Below are 15,400 nucleotides of genomic sequence, written 5' to 3'. Positions count from 1 at the left end.
AGGGCAGGACTACCAGGAGGTAGGCAGGACACGCAGGACTACCAGGAGACAGGCAGCAGGGCAGGACTACCAGGAGGTAGGCAGGACACGCAGGACTACCAGGAGACAGGCAGCAGGGCAGGACTACCAGGAGGTAGGCAGGACACGCAGGACTACCAGGAGACAGGCAGCAGGGCAGGACTACCAGGAGGTAGGCAGGACACGCAGGACTACCAGGAGACAGGCAGCAGGGCAGGACTACCAGGAGGTAGGCAGGACACGCAGGACTACCAGGAGACAGGCAGCAGGGCAGGACGCCGGCCAGCTGGCCTGCCTGCCGCCGCGCTCCGCCCACCAGCGGCCCGTCACGCTCGCGCCGCAGGAGATGAAGGTCTACCAGAAGGTAGGCAGGACACGCAGGACTACCAGGAGACAGGCAGCAGGGCAGGACTACCAGGAGGTAGGCAGGACACGCAGGACACGCAGGACTACCAGGAGACAGGCAGCAGGGCAGGACTACCAGGAGGTAGGCAGGACACGCAGGACTACCAGGAGACAGGCAGCAAGGCAGGACGCCGGCCAGCTGGCCTGCCTGCCACCGCGCTCCGCCACCACCGGTCCAGGCAGCAGATGCAGGTCTACCAGAAGGTAGGCAGCAGGGCATTAGATGAAAGTACCAGGCGGTGAGCAGGGCAGCAGATACAAGTCTACCAGAGTCCAGAAGGAAGGGCAGGAGTCATAGCTTCGCGGTGTCGTATGTCAGCGACAAACGCGATCGAACCCGTATGGTATCCCTGATTTGCGAACTGAGTTCCAGTATATGGCGTGGCATGACACGGTGTCTTATGTCAGTGAGCGCGTCGACTTATTTTAAGGTGTTGTTTGCTCCCTACTAAGTCAGTGATGAGCGCATCCATTTATTTCAAGGTGTTGTTTTGTTGCCTTGTCAACCTGGCAGTGACAATAAGAGACTAATGCCCGTTTTCACCATCAATTCCTAATTTTAAAGCGACTTTTATGAAATATTAGGCAATACCTAACAGGAATTTAGTTTTCACCAACACATAAGGGACACCTTAGGCCTTATGGGATCACTTTAAAACAGGGGCCCGATTTTCGGCCGCCTAAGTGTTAGGTGACAGTTAGCTATATTGTCAATCACGCCTATTCGGCAAAATGGAAACTGAATTAAATGATTTTTTTTTAAGCTTTTTATGCAATTGAGACAGTGGAAACACTTTTTCACTCAAGTTTATTCAGGCGGCCACATAATAATATTATAGAGTGAGACAGGATTACATACGGTATAGATAGTAGGTATTGGTCACTCATAACTTCTCATAACCAAGCTATATTTCTGGCTTCGTTTGTAGTCCCTAGAGCCCTAACAATACCTTATAATTAGATATAATAAAGATTTGATAGGATGGAGGGCTGCACTAAGGCTTTCTTGGCCTCAGTGGGGGTAAATGAAACACAACGCGGACGGTTGATATCTGGTTTATTACTGTTATGCTATTGCTATATACCTACAAGATTTACACAATTCAATGTGTCCAGTCCAATGTGCCGTCGGTGTAGAGTGCCTACGGTGCACGTTGAGGGTTCATGGGCCAGTCGGCTAGCACGTAGGTCGCGGTCAATGCTGACGTGCTCGTACAGTATGCTCGTGGGCAAGTAAAATTTTAACCAATTTATATTTTTCCTTGAGGGAAAAATTTTGCTTCATTTCTTTTTTCCGTTGTCGTTTTTATCGTTAAATCGCACAAAACTACACACAGAACTCAACAAAATATCTATCAAAATCAAGATGTACATTTTTATTTTCATTTATTGTGGTGCAGCAGTCATCTTGACATTTACTTTTTTAAGGCAAAGGAATCCATTATGCACCCAAACCACAGATTACATAATAGCCCAAATATCTTTTTTGTCTTTGATAATAACTCAAAAATACAAAAAGACATTAGTTTTGGTCAACTATTTCTTAGTTTTACTTTTATTTCATTTGTTTCTGTGAAATACGTAAGATATTCCCAATAAAATATTTTATCGGAAAGTACCGGTTTTTCAAACGTCACTAGGCGCACGAAGAAACGCCACCTGACAAAAGAGTCCCTACTTAGGTTTACTATAGCATGGTGAAAACGAACTTAGGTTAGTGGGCAGTTTAGGCGATCGTTTAACCAAAGTGATATTTAGTTAGCAAACGCTTAAGGGATTGATGGTGAAAACGGGCATAAATGGATCTTATTGTTATTAGCTTACAGTCCAGGAACATCAATTACATATTCAAGTTGTTTAGAGATTCCGTCTGCTCGCAGGTGCTGGTGTTCTCCAAGACGCTGTTCGCTCAGTTCCTGCACCAGCGCGCGGAGAAGCAAGCGGACGCGGGCGGTTTTGTGCCTCCTGAGAAGGACTCCGCCTACGCCGCCATGCACAAGAAGATGATCGCGCTGCAAGGTATGATCACCATCTGTTGTCTGCACTATACAATGTGAGTCACGTTAAAGTGTACATATGAAAATAGATGAAACTAGACCTATTTTTATCGATAAAAAAGAGGTCAAAATTTTTTTGAGATTTTTTTAAATTTTTTATAGAATTTTTTTACTTATTGTAAAGAAAACGTAATAACTTTTAAACTAAGCGGTATATCCTGATAAAATAAAAACAGTAATAATGCTAAATAACAGACGATACTAAAAAATACATAAAATAAACAAAAAATGCCAACAAATAATAAAAAATGATACTTTTTGAAAAAAATCTGCTTTTAAATTCGTGTTTTTTTGGTTATTTGATCAATTTTTGACCTCTTTTTTGTCGACAAAAATAGGTCTAGTTTCATCTATATTCATATGTACACTTTAACGTGACTCACACTGGGTCGTTTCATCCACGAAGAGGCGCCCCACAACTTTTTGGTTGAGGGAAGCACTGGGTGCCGGGAGTTTCGTAATGTAAATCTCTTCGTCGGAGATTTCAGTCACTGTACTTACAATATTCTGTATTCGTGTAAGCCTGCCCTTCAGGGCTGCTCTAATTCGTTTTAATTTATTTATTTCCATGTCAAGCATTCCGCCAATCAATCATTTTTTATTAGTAATCAACGTGTTTCTATGGAGACGTCATCCATAGATATGACAGTCTCCATGAGTGCACACGCACACTACAATAATGCCGCTCGGATTGCTCGGATCAAACTCCCCGCAACCCGCGCTTCTCTCAACCAAAAAGTGGCGGGGCGTGTCTTCGTGGATGAAACGATCTATACTAGTTCTCTTCACAGGGATAGCGATGGATCAGTGGTTCGCGCAGTTCCTATCGCAATGGGCACCGCTTAGTGTATATTGCTATGTCTGAAACATCTGCTGAAAGCACTAGATGATATAGAACAGATGTATATCAAATCTAATCATTTATTCAGTACTTTGGCCTTTCCCGGGGCGCATGTACACGTTCCAAATATAGCAACATATGGGCTGGTGCTGAGAAGAAGTGGCGGAAGAAACTCAGTCACTTTTGTCAGCCTTTTGTCGTCAGTTCACAGTGTCAAAATTACTTGCTTTTTCAGGCGCAAAACCGGTCAAATCCCACGAGATCCTGGTGCTCCTGCTGCGACTGCGGCAAGTGTGCTGCCACTGCGGACTCATCGCGAGCATGCTCGACGCAGAGGGAGCGGGCAGCGACGACCCGGCCGGCGCCGACCTGCTGGCCGAGCTGGACAAGCTCACGCTCGATGACGCCCGGGCTGGCAGGGAGGTCAGTAGTGCGCCAAGTGTGTGCCATGCGGACTCATCGCGAGCATGCTCGACGCAGAGGGAGCGGGCAGCGACGACCCGGCCGGCGCCGACCTGCTGGCCGAGCTGGACAAGCTCACGCTCGATGACGCCCGGGCTGGCAGGGAGGTCAGTAGTGCGCCAAGTGTGCTGCCATGCGGACTCATCGCGAGCATGCTCGACGCAGAGGGAGCGGGCAGCGACGACCCGGCCGGCGCCGACCTGCTGGCCGAGCTGGACAAGCTCACGCTCGACGACGCCCGGGCTGGCAGGGAGGTCAGTAGTGCGCCAAGTGTGTGCCATGCGGACTCATCGCGAGCATGCTCGACGCAGAGGGAGCGGGCAGCGACGACCCGGCCGGCGCAGACCTGCTGGCCGAGCTGGACAAGCTCACGCTCGACGACGCCCGGGCTGGCAGGGAGGTCAGTAGTGCGCCAAGTGTGTGCCATGCGGACTCATCGCGAGCATGCTCGACGCAGAGGGAGCGGGCAGCGACGACCCGGCCGGCGCAGACCTGCTGGCCGAGCTGGACAAGCTCACGCTCGACGACGCCCGGGCTGGCAGGGAGGTCAGTACGGTTAACACAACAAACTTTCGAGTTCAAATCGTTTGCGTACTCGAATCGCCATCAAAAGATTTAGTGTGAAAACTAAAGCCTGGTCCGTGAGCACGTAGAATTTTGTCCAATGACCCCAGGCTATCCATCCTTATCGCTCGCGCGTAATTATGTTGCTGTCGCGCTCGCACACTCACTGCGGGCGCCCGTCCCACAGTCGTGACAGCAATATAATTACGCGCGAGCGATAAGGATGGGTAGCTTGGGGTCATTGGACAAAATTCTACGTGCTCACGGACCAGGCTTTACAACAGCGCCCTTGTGAACGTGTCGTAAAGTGAACTTAGTTTGAGATTGGTTGCACGAAACTTATTTTGAGAATCAAAATTGTCACGTTATCGTTTAATTTGAAGATTGAGTATCGAATTTTATCGAATACGCAAACGATTCGAAGACGAAAGTTGTTCATGCTAGAGGTCAGTAGTGCGCCAAGTGTGTGCCATGCGGGCTCATCGCGAGCGTACTGCAGCCGAGGCCGCGCCTGCTGGCCGAGCTGGACAAGCTCACGCTCGATGACGCCCGGGCTGGCAGGGAGGTCAGTAGTGCGCCAAGTGTGTGCCATGCGGGCTCATCGCGAGCATGAGCTCACGCTCGGGGACGCCCGGGCTGGCAGGGAGGTCAGTAGTGCGCCAAGTGTGTGCCATGCGGGCTCATCGCGAGCATGCTGCAGCCGAGGCCGCGCCTGCTGGCCGAGCTGGACAAGCTCACGCTCGACGACGCCCGGGCTGGCAGGGAGGTCAGTAGTGCGCCAAGTGTGTGCCATGCGGGCTCATCGCGAGCATGAGCTCACGCTCGGGGACGCCCGGGCTGGCAGGGAGGTCAGTAGTGCGCCAAGTGTGTGCCATGCGGGCTCATCGCGAGCGTGCTGCAGCCGAGGCCGCGCCTGCTGGCCGAGCTGGACAAGCTCACGCTCGATGACGCCCGGGCTGGCAGGGAGGTCAGTAGTGCGCCAAGTGTGTGCCATGCGGGCTCATCGCGAGCATGAGCTCACGCTCGGGGACGCCCGGGCTGGCAGGGAGGTCAGTAGTGCGCCAAGTGTGTGCCATGCGGGCTCATCGCGAGCGTGCTGCAGCCGAGGCCGCGCCTGCTGGCCGAGCTGGACAAGCTCACGCTCGATGACGCCCGGGCTGGCAGGGAGGTCAGTAGTGCGCCAAGTGTGTGCCATGCGGGCTCATCGCGAGCATGAGCTCACGCTCGGGGACGCCCGGGCTGGCAGGGAGGTCAGTAGTGCGCCAAGTGTGTGCCATGCGGGCTCATCGCGAGCGTGCTGCAGCCGAGGCCGCGCCTGCTGGCCGAGCTGGACAAGCTCACGCTCGATGACGCTCGGGCTGGCAGGGAGGTCAGATTACTTCTTAAATGGTAGATTAAAAAAAAAATCTAGGCTAGGGTATTACAAAAATATCTCTTAATCGCTTAACCGCTTGAGTCCCAGATGGCATTAATTAATGTCATAACAATTGATTATTTATCTATTGTGTCTAGATTCGCGGGCCTTGAAGGATTAATACACAAATCATCATAAGTATCATTATCATCCCAGCCATAGACCAGCCAGTGCTGAACATAGGCCTCCCCCCAACAATAAGAGAGCGTATATCACGGTTTTTTCGCTTTTACACTGTTTATGAGGAAGGCGGCCAACCGTCCCGCATTCTTCGGGACCGTCCCGTACTGACAGTTGCAATTCCGCATTGCAATATTTAATAAAATAGTCCCGCAAATCGTCCGAGGCGTCCCGTATGTCCCGCATTCCTCGTTTCCCATCGTTTTGCTCGCATAAAAGTGTTCCACATACAAAAAAAATACAAAAAATACAAAATATTTTATTCATACAAACAAGTCACATAACAAAGTTTTGGATCTAATCCTTTTAAGTTTTATCAACTTGTGTTAGGATCAGACCGCTCTGTCTAAATACAATAATGAAAACAGACTCGTTGAAATGACGTTAAATGTTACTTAAATAATGTTACTTGAGTGTTAGTGTTATATGTGAGAAGTAGAATTAAATAGTCATATAAGTAAATATATATACAAGTAATTAAATAATCTATTCTAATATTATAAAGAGGTAAAGTTTGTGTGTTTGTATATTTATTAAATTGCAAGGGGCAATCACGGGATCTACTGAACCGATTTTAAAAGTTATTTCACCAATAGAAAGCCACAAAATTGCTGAGTGTTATAGGTTATATAAAAAACCGAAAAATTCCACGCGGGTGAAGCCGCGGGCGAAGCAAGTAAATAATAATAATAATAATACACAGATACTTGTAGAGAAGATAAAAGTATACACTATGTCCACAGTTCGCACCTTTAACCTGTAGATAGTAGCCATAGAAGTGTTAATTACATAATAACTGTAAGTAATGATTCCGTGCCGTTATAATCGAGTTGTTTTAGCCAAGATGTAACCAAAAATTTGCATTCAAAATAAGGTTTGTTGTAATATTTTAGTTTACTATTTATTTTGTTGTATACGATGATAGATTGAGATTTGAATTGCATACGAGCAAACTTAGTATTTACAGTTGGGGCATGAGCCACAGAAAAAGGATTGCGTTTACTTATTATTTTGGGATCAGGAATAATCGATTTGTGAGTTTTAAGGACACACTTTAAGAGGTAAAGTTGTCTCACTGTCAGAACATCACAGTCTAGATACAGTTGGGAGGTCCTAAATGTATCACATCAAAATACAAATGACGAGACGCGGCGCGCCGTTGCGCGTTGCTGCCGCAGTATATGATCAAGCGTGTGTGTGTGTACGGCTGTCCGCGTGCGTCCGTGTGTTCATGCCGCATGCGTATTCGCTTACGTGAGTGTGGTGTGAGTTTCCATTGTTTTGTTTCGCGCGCCAAGTGCAAGAGAGACAGAGATAAAAAAGGCTCAAGTTCAAAGAGCGCTAGTGTATGCAATAGTGATCGAATCAAATTAGTGCACGCCGTGACACATTAAAAAAAAACTAAAAAACTCATTAAAACTCATTTATTTCTGTAAATAGGCTTAAAAAAAGCACTTTTACACGTCCCAGTATTAACCCTACCACTGCTTCAGGACAATAAATGGGCCAGTGCTAAGAAGAAGCAGCGCAAGAAACTCAGTCACTATTGTCAGCCTCTTTTTCAAAGGTTTACATGCTTTAAAATGTACAAAGTTATAAATATTTATGCGAGCTAGGCAGTAACGTATCCCAAACATTTTTATCTTTTAAATAATCATTGACTTTATAGTAGCCCTTTTTCATTAAGGTACTTTTAATATGTGCTTTGAATTTATGAATGGGTAGTTCTACAACAGTTTGTGGTAATTTATTAAAGAATTTAATACATTTTCCCATAAATGAATTACCAATCTTATGCAATCTGAAATTTGGAACGGCAAGTTTATTTTTGTTTCTTGTATTAAAGTTATGCAAATCGCTCTTTTTCGTGAATTGCTCTATATTTTTGCGGACATATAAAAGGTTTTCATAAATGAACTGTGAAGCTACTGTCAGTATGTTTATTTCCTTAAAAAAATCTTTCAAGGAAAATCGGGGTCCAAGGTTATAAATGGCCCGCACTGCTCTCTTCTGCAGAACAAACACAGTTTCAATGTCCGCGGCTGAGCCCCACAACAATATGCCGTATGACATTATACTATGAAAATAGCTAAAATATACTAGTCTTGCCGTTTCAATGTCAGTTAATTGCCTTATCTTTCTCACTGCAAAAGCAGCCGAACTGAGCCTTTTTGACAAAGTTTCAATATGAGGACCCCATTGAAGTTTAGCATCTAAAGTGATTCCCAGGAATGTTGTGGAATTTATGCTATTTAATGGTTCATTCTTCACCATTAATTGCGTGGAAACCTGTCTCACATTAGGTAAGGTAAATTTAATGCACTTAGTTTTGTTTGCATTTAACAATAAGTTGTTAACAGTGAACCAATGTAGAACCTGTGAGAGTGTGTTATTAATATCGTCAAAATTTACTTTACCTCTATCAACTTTGAAAATGAGAGATGTGTCATCAGCAAATAACACAATATCACACAGATCTTTTACAAAGTAAGGAAGGTCATTAATGTAAATAAGAAATAGCAAAGAATAAATAAAGAATAATAAAGAATATTTTATTTCAGTAAAAAAGTATACAGTACACTGCCTTATATAATTAGGTACATTATTAGTTGTAGTTAAACATTATCTAGTAAACGATTACAAACATTAACCAGTAATTATTGAGTAGGTATAAAAATGTTGCAATATGGGGTGTGAAGGCGCCGATTTTCCTTTCAATAATATAGTTATTAGTTTATTACGCCTATGTTCATTATTCTTTCTATTTTATTCTTAATTTCAAGGACTACTTAATCTATATCTATAAAAGCGAACGGTCACTGATTGAAAATTTTAAATTGGTTTTAATTTACAGGTAGCAATTTTCTAAATTTTTATTTATAATAGTTAATTAATGTTGTTTCAGTCTGCCCAAAAAATTATAAAATCGGATTCTCTAAAAATCGAAGCAAAGTTCTCTAAAAGATCGCAAAAATGTTTGCCAAAAAATTAGTTTTCTTAAATTCCCCATACAAACAACAATATCATACCACAACACTCTAATTAATCATTATGGTTAACCCCTATTTAGCTATTTAGTTTGTAAAAATATACAATAAATGTAACTAATAAAATAAACATCTATTGTCGGTATACCGAAAAAAAGTTCCCCACCTTCCGTGCTAGTCGTAACTGTGTTACGGCAAGGTAGGATTCTCGCCTTCCGAATACCAGCTTTAACTAATTAACATAAAGACTGCTTTGCAATGATGCGATTAAAACGACGACACACTAAACATGACGATACAGTGACGAGTAAAGCGTGAACACGTAGTATATGCAAAATATTAAGACAAATTTTGAAGTTATTATAATGTGGAGTTAAGTTTGATAGGTTTTAGTAATTTATTATTATTTAGGTGTTTGTTTAAGCGACAAGTAGTAATATTCTAATAAAACCTTTAACCACTTAAAGACATAAAATTTCGAATGCTTGACCATTCTTAATGAATTTGGTAATAAAGAGTATTTTATAATAATTGTAGAAATTTTTGGATAGGTAGTAGTTAAATTGATGATATATACTCATATTTTATTATGTTTATAAATAATAATTATATAGGATTTTTTTTTTTTTTTTTTTTTTTATACTTATTGCATAATTATGTATGCGGTAAATTTGTATAATAAATATATATTTTATAAATAAATATATGACTATATTATGTATATTATACAGGGTGTTTCTTGTAAGGTGTCAAGCCGAAGGCAGGTGATAGGTGAGGACTAGACCTATCGATTTCAGCCCCATGTATGTTTTACGATTTTTCATAGTTTAGAAGTAATCGTTAATTTTGTGATTTTTTCAAATTGTATGACCTAGTAGGCTTTAAATTTTTTTATCTTTTTTTTGGGTCGACTTTTCTCTGATTTCTTTTTTTTGACAGATTTCCTATTAATTGCAGATTTTTGAAAAAAATAATCAACTTCCTATCTTTGATGCAAGATACAAAATTTTTGCTAGAAACATAAAAAATATGCTTTTAGCGGAACATTCTAAAATTTTCAACTTAAAAGTTTAAAAAAAAAAACAAAATTCCATAGGTCCAAAATAATTTTAAAAACTGCGCAGTTTTCTGAACTTTCATAATAACACAAAAAAACATGTACTTAATAGGCCATTATTTTCTGTAATCGCTCCACTAAAGTGGTAAGTCGGAGATTCCGTTACATGTTTTTGACTTTCTTAGGACTAAGTAATGTTTGCAATCCCTTAAGTTTACGTTATGTAGAACACATTTAGAGACAATAACTGAACAGAACATTGTTTTATCCACAACGAGGAAGCTCTTGCCCTTCATCTGGTATACAATAGGGAATATGAAAATATTGATGAACTGCGGACAAAGCTGACTGAAGCACAAAACCAAATTAAAATGAAGAAGAAGGTTTTACGAAGATTTTTTTTGCGTCGTTGTCGAATGTGCATTCAGGTCAACGGCGGACATTATGAACATTTACTTTAAAATAAATCATTACACCCATTTTTGCTCTCTCTCTCTCTCTCTCTCTCTCTTTATCTCTCTCTCTCTCTCTCTCTCTCTCTCACACACACACACACACACACACACACACACACACACACACACACACACACACACACACACACACAAACTCTTTCCCTTTCTCTCACACTCTAATATGTAGGTAGTTATATCGAATTAAATCGTAAAGTAACAACCACCACTGTGGTCTAGTGGTAAGGCCACCTATTTAGGACAGCCAATTCCTCTGTGGTTTAGGATTCCGAGTGAAGCTCGCTGATCATCCATCAGTTTTCATCAGGTCAGATGAAGGGCAAGAGATTCCTCGTTGTGGATAAAAAAATGTTCTGTTCAGTTATTGTCTTTAAATGTGTTCTAAGTAACGTAAACTTAGAGAATTGCAATCATTAGTTAGTCCTAAGAAAGTCAAAAACATGTAACGGAATCTCCGACTTACCACATTAGTGGAGCGATTACAGAAAATAATGGCCTATTAAGTACATGTTTTTTTGTGTTATTATGAAAGTTCAGAAAACTGCGCAGTTTTTAAAATTATTTTGTACCTATGGAATTTCTTCTTTTTTTTTAACTTTTAAGTTGAAAATTTTAGAATGTTCCGCTAATAGCATATTTTTTATGTTTCTAGCAAAAATTTTGTATCTTGCATCAAAGATAGGAAGTTGATTATTTTTTTCAAAAATCTGCAATTAATAGGGAATCTGTCAAAAAAAAGAAATCAGAGAAAAGTCGACCCAAAAAAAAAGATAAAAAAATTTAAAGCCTACTGGGTCATACAATTTGAAAAAATCACAAAATTGACGATAACTTCTAAACTATGAAAAATCGTAGAACATACATGGGGGTGAAATCGATAGGTCTAGTCCTCACCTATCACCTACCTTCGGCTTGACACCTTACAAGAAACACCCTGTATACAGGGTGGCCAAAACAGTGAGGTCTAAAAGAAAAATTTAGATTCCTTACATCAAGGTGTACCTAAATCACCCCCATGTATGTAATACGATTATGCTTAGTTTAGAAGATAGAGTTAATTTTGTGATATTTTAAAATTTTGTGACCTAGTAGGCTTTAAACATTTTTATCTTTTTTTTGGGGTGACTTTTCTCAGATTTCTTTTTTTCGACAGATTTGTTATTAATTGCAGATGTTTGAAAAAAATAACCACCTTCCTACCTTTGATTCAAGATACAAAAGTTTTGCTAGAAACATTAAAATTATGCTTTTATCAGAACACTATCAAATTTTCAACTTAAAAGTTTAAGTAAAAAAAAGAACTTCCATAGGTCCAAAACCATTTTAAAAACTGCGCCGTTTCCTGTACTTTCATAATAATACAAAAAAACATGTACTTAATGGGCCACTATTTCCTGTAATCGGTCCACTAAAGTGGTAAGTCGGAGATTCCGTTACATGTTTTTGACTTTCTTAGAGTGAATTAATATTGGGAATCCTCTAAGTTTACATTACGTAGAACAGATTTAGAGCAGTAACTGGACAGAACATGTATTTATTCTCAACGAGAAAGCTCTTGCCCTTCATCACACCTGGTGGAAACTGATGATTAGGCTGAAGGTGGAAGGGAACTTCAACTACAGAGGAACTATGGCTTCCTACCTCCAAATTCCGGAACACATTGTTATTTTAAGTAAGTTTTAATGAACATAAACCAAATATCCCTCCTTCTTCTTCTCGCTGTAGTAGGATTTCAAGGGTAATAGTAAAATGTAACAACTGCCTCTGTCTTCAAGTGGTAAGAGGTAAGCTTCAGAGGTCCCGGGTTTGATTCCCAGTGGAGGTGAAATTTTCTGCTCGGTTTGGTTGGTGGTAGGGTTTGATCTAAGTCTGCCTGGTTAGCAACTCTAATTTCGTAAGTCGGTCACTATAACAATAAAGTTAATAGCATTACTGTATTCTGGCATTTGGAGGTAGGAAGCCATAGTTCCTCTGTAGTTGAAGTTCCCTTCCACCTTCAGCCTAATCATCAGTTTCCACCAGGTGTGATGAAGGGCAAGAACTTCCTCGTTGAGAATAAATACATGTTCTGTCCAGTTACTGCTCTAAATCTGTTCTACGTAATGTAAACTTAGAGGATTCCCAATATTAATTCACTCTAAGAAAGTCAAAAACATGTAACGGAATCTCCGACTTACCACTTTAGTGGACCGATTACAGGAAATAGTGGCCCATTAAGTACATGTTCTTTTGTATTATTATGAAAGTACAGGAAACGGCGCAGTTTTTAAAATGGTTTTGGACTTATGGAAGTTCTTTTTTTTACTTAAACTTTTAAGTTGAAAATTTGATAGTGTTCTGATAAAAGCATAATTTTAATGTTTCTAGCAAAACTTTTGTATCTTGAATCAAAGATAGGAAGGTGTTTATTTTTTTCAAACATCTGCAATTAATGACAAATCTGTCGAAAAAAAGAAATCTGAAAAAAGTCAACCCAAAAAAAAGATAAAAATGTTTAAAGCCTACTAGGTCATAAGATTTTAAAATATCACAAAATTAACTCTATCTCCTAAACTAAGCACAATCGTAATACATACATGGGGGTGATTTAGGTACACCTTGATGTAAGGAATCTAAATTTTTATTTTAGACCTCACTGTTTTGGCCACCCTGTATATTGTGTATATTATGTATATCATTATGTATATATTAATTATTTAAGAATAGCAAATAAATCCTCAGTCCTTGTATAGTCCAAACCTTTTAAAAACCCTTCCAGCGTCCTTCCACACAGATATTTAGTCATGTCCTTAGTAGAAATAGTTTTATTAATGCGATTATATAAGAAAGGGGCAAGGAAGAAAGGAAAACTTTTTGCAAATACGGTTTTACATCTTGGAATTTCATACACCTCATGCTTTCTTCTGGCTGGCATATTATTACGTTGAGGATAAGAATGTTGTCGAAGTATTATTGTTTTTATAAATAACTGTCTAATGTTTAGAACATCAAATTCTTTGTACAGTTCAACTGTAGGATATCTAAATTTTTTGAAATTTATTATTTTTATAATACACCTTAAGGCCCTTTCAACTTTTATAAGGTAAGTTTTCTTAGCGCCACCCCAGGCAGAAATACCATACGTAGCCACTGATTGACACAGCGCTAAATATACTGATTTATTAGTTTTGGGATCTTTTAAGTTTCTAATTTTTTTGAAAATCGGTATTAACTTACGTATTCGAGTTTTCAGATTGGTGATATGTTGGCTCCAGTTAAGGTTTTTATCTATCTCTACCCCAAGATATCTAATACTAACGGTTGAAGATAAAACAAAGCAGTTACATATTTCTGGATCGTTGCAATGAGTGTTATGTGCTCTTAAACTAAAATTACAGTTAGGTTGTCCATTTTGTCTTATACTGAAGGTCAGATATTTGGTTTTTGTAAGATTTAGTGTTAGCAAATTAGAGTCGAGCCAGTTAGTTATTGTTTTCATGCCTTCTTCAGCTGCCATTCTAACCTTCGACCATGTATCATCATGAAAAAGTACAACTGTGTCATCTGCAAAGGTGATCACTTTAGAATTAGGAAGTTGGGTGTTGCATAAGTTATTTACGTATATCAAAAAAAGAGTAGGCCCAAGCACTGATCCTTGAGGAACTCCGAATTGTACTGTTTGCTTAGAACTAAGTGTTTCTCCTAGTTTTACAGTTTGCGACCTGTTATTGAGATAGTCCTTGAAGAGGTCTAATGGAACACCTCGTATACCAATCGATTCTAGTTTGCAAATCAATAGGGGGATAGAGACAGTATCGAAAGCTTTAGCAAGATCCAAAAAGATTCCTAAACATTTCTTTCCTGAGTCTAGATTTTTGGCTACAGTATTTACAAGTTCTTCAATTGCATCCATGGTTGATTTATTTTTTCTAAAACCATATTGGTTTTTAGAAATTATGTTAAACTTTTCCAAATATTTAACTAGTCTAGCATTAATTATTTTTTCAATGATTTTAGCTATTGTTGATAAGAGAGATATGGGACGGAAATTAGAGATACTGTCTCTATCCCCTGACTTAAAGATAGGAACAACAAGTGAATCCTTTAAGATATTAGGGAATTTTCCATGGGAGAGGCACAGATTAATTATGTGAGTTAAAGGTCCGACAATATAGTTAGCAAAATTTTTAATAAATTTAGATGATATTCCATCACATCCAGTGGAATTGCTGTTTTTGAGTGTCATCACTATTTTGAATACTTCTTCATCATCAGATTCCAGCAAGACAAAAGAGTTTGATAAGGAAGTTTCAGGCTTAAATTGATGAACAAGATCATTTTCAGTAGTGTGAAGTTTTTCTAATATTTTATTTGATAAATTAGCACCTACATTGACAAAATTGTCATTCACGGCATTCGCCGATTCTTGAGGATTTGATTTTAATTTTATTAGATCCAACGATTCTTGTGATTTAGCTGAAGTATTTAAATTACATACCCGTTTTATAGTTGTCCATGTCCTTTTAATATCCTTTCTATTGGATTGTAGTTCTAACTTGTCATATTCATTTTTTAAATTATGTAGAATGCTATTACACTGATTCCTGTAGCGTTTATAAGTAATTGCCAGGTTTTCATCATTAGGGCAAATCTTGTGTTTTCTATGTAACCTATCCCTAAATCTCATACATCGCAATAAACCAGGTGTTACCCATGGTTGAAAAATTTGTTTTCTGTTAGGTGTTCGTATAATAGTTGTGCATGTGTCAATAATATTTGATAGGGTTTCTACAAAATATTCAGTTGCAATGTTCGGGTCTTTTATTGATAAGATAGCACTCCAATCAACCTGCTTTAGATGCTCGTTTGCTTTGGCATAATTTAGTTTCTTTATTGTTTTATTGCGTCTATATATCATACATTCCTTTGTCAGAGGTATGCATAAATATACACCACTATGATC

General features: G+C 40.0%; 1 protein-coding gene across 1 annotated transcript in view; it reads left to right on the top strand.

Moving 5' to 3' along the window:
- LOC135080842 (uncharacterized) overlaps window positions 1–15,400 on the top strand; it is a 67,211-nt gene that overhangs the window by 28,591 nt on the left and 23,220 nt on the right. Inside the window, exons 22-28 of the mRNA XM_063975566.1 lie at window positions 2,304–2,442; window positions 3,557–3,760; window positions 3,802–4,053; window positions 4,095–4,199; window positions 4,241–4,329; window positions 4,802–4,912; window positions 5,048–5,113. Coding sequence (XP_063831636.1) covers window positions 2,304–2,442; window positions 3,557–3,760; window positions 3,802–4,053; window positions 4,095–4,199; window positions 4,241–4,329; window positions 4,802–4,912; window positions 5,048–5,113 — 966 coding nt within the window. The remainder of the gene's footprint in view (window positions 1–2,303; window positions 2,443–3,556; window positions 3,761–3,801; window positions 4,054–4,094; window positions 4,200–4,240; window positions 4,330–4,801; window positions 4,913–5,047; window positions 5,114–15,400) is intronic.

Source organism: Ostrinia nubilalis, chromosome 18 (genome assembly GCF_963855985.1).
Source record: "Ostrinia nubilalis chromosome 18, ilOstNubi1.1, whole genome shotgun sequence".
Classification (NCBI taxonomy): Eukaryota; Metazoa; Arthropoda; class Insecta; order Lepidoptera; family Crambidae; genus Ostrinia; species Ostrinia nubilalis.
The sequence above is the reverse complement of the archived record's forward strand: the minus strand, read 5'-3'. Positions and strand labels throughout refer to the sequence as shown.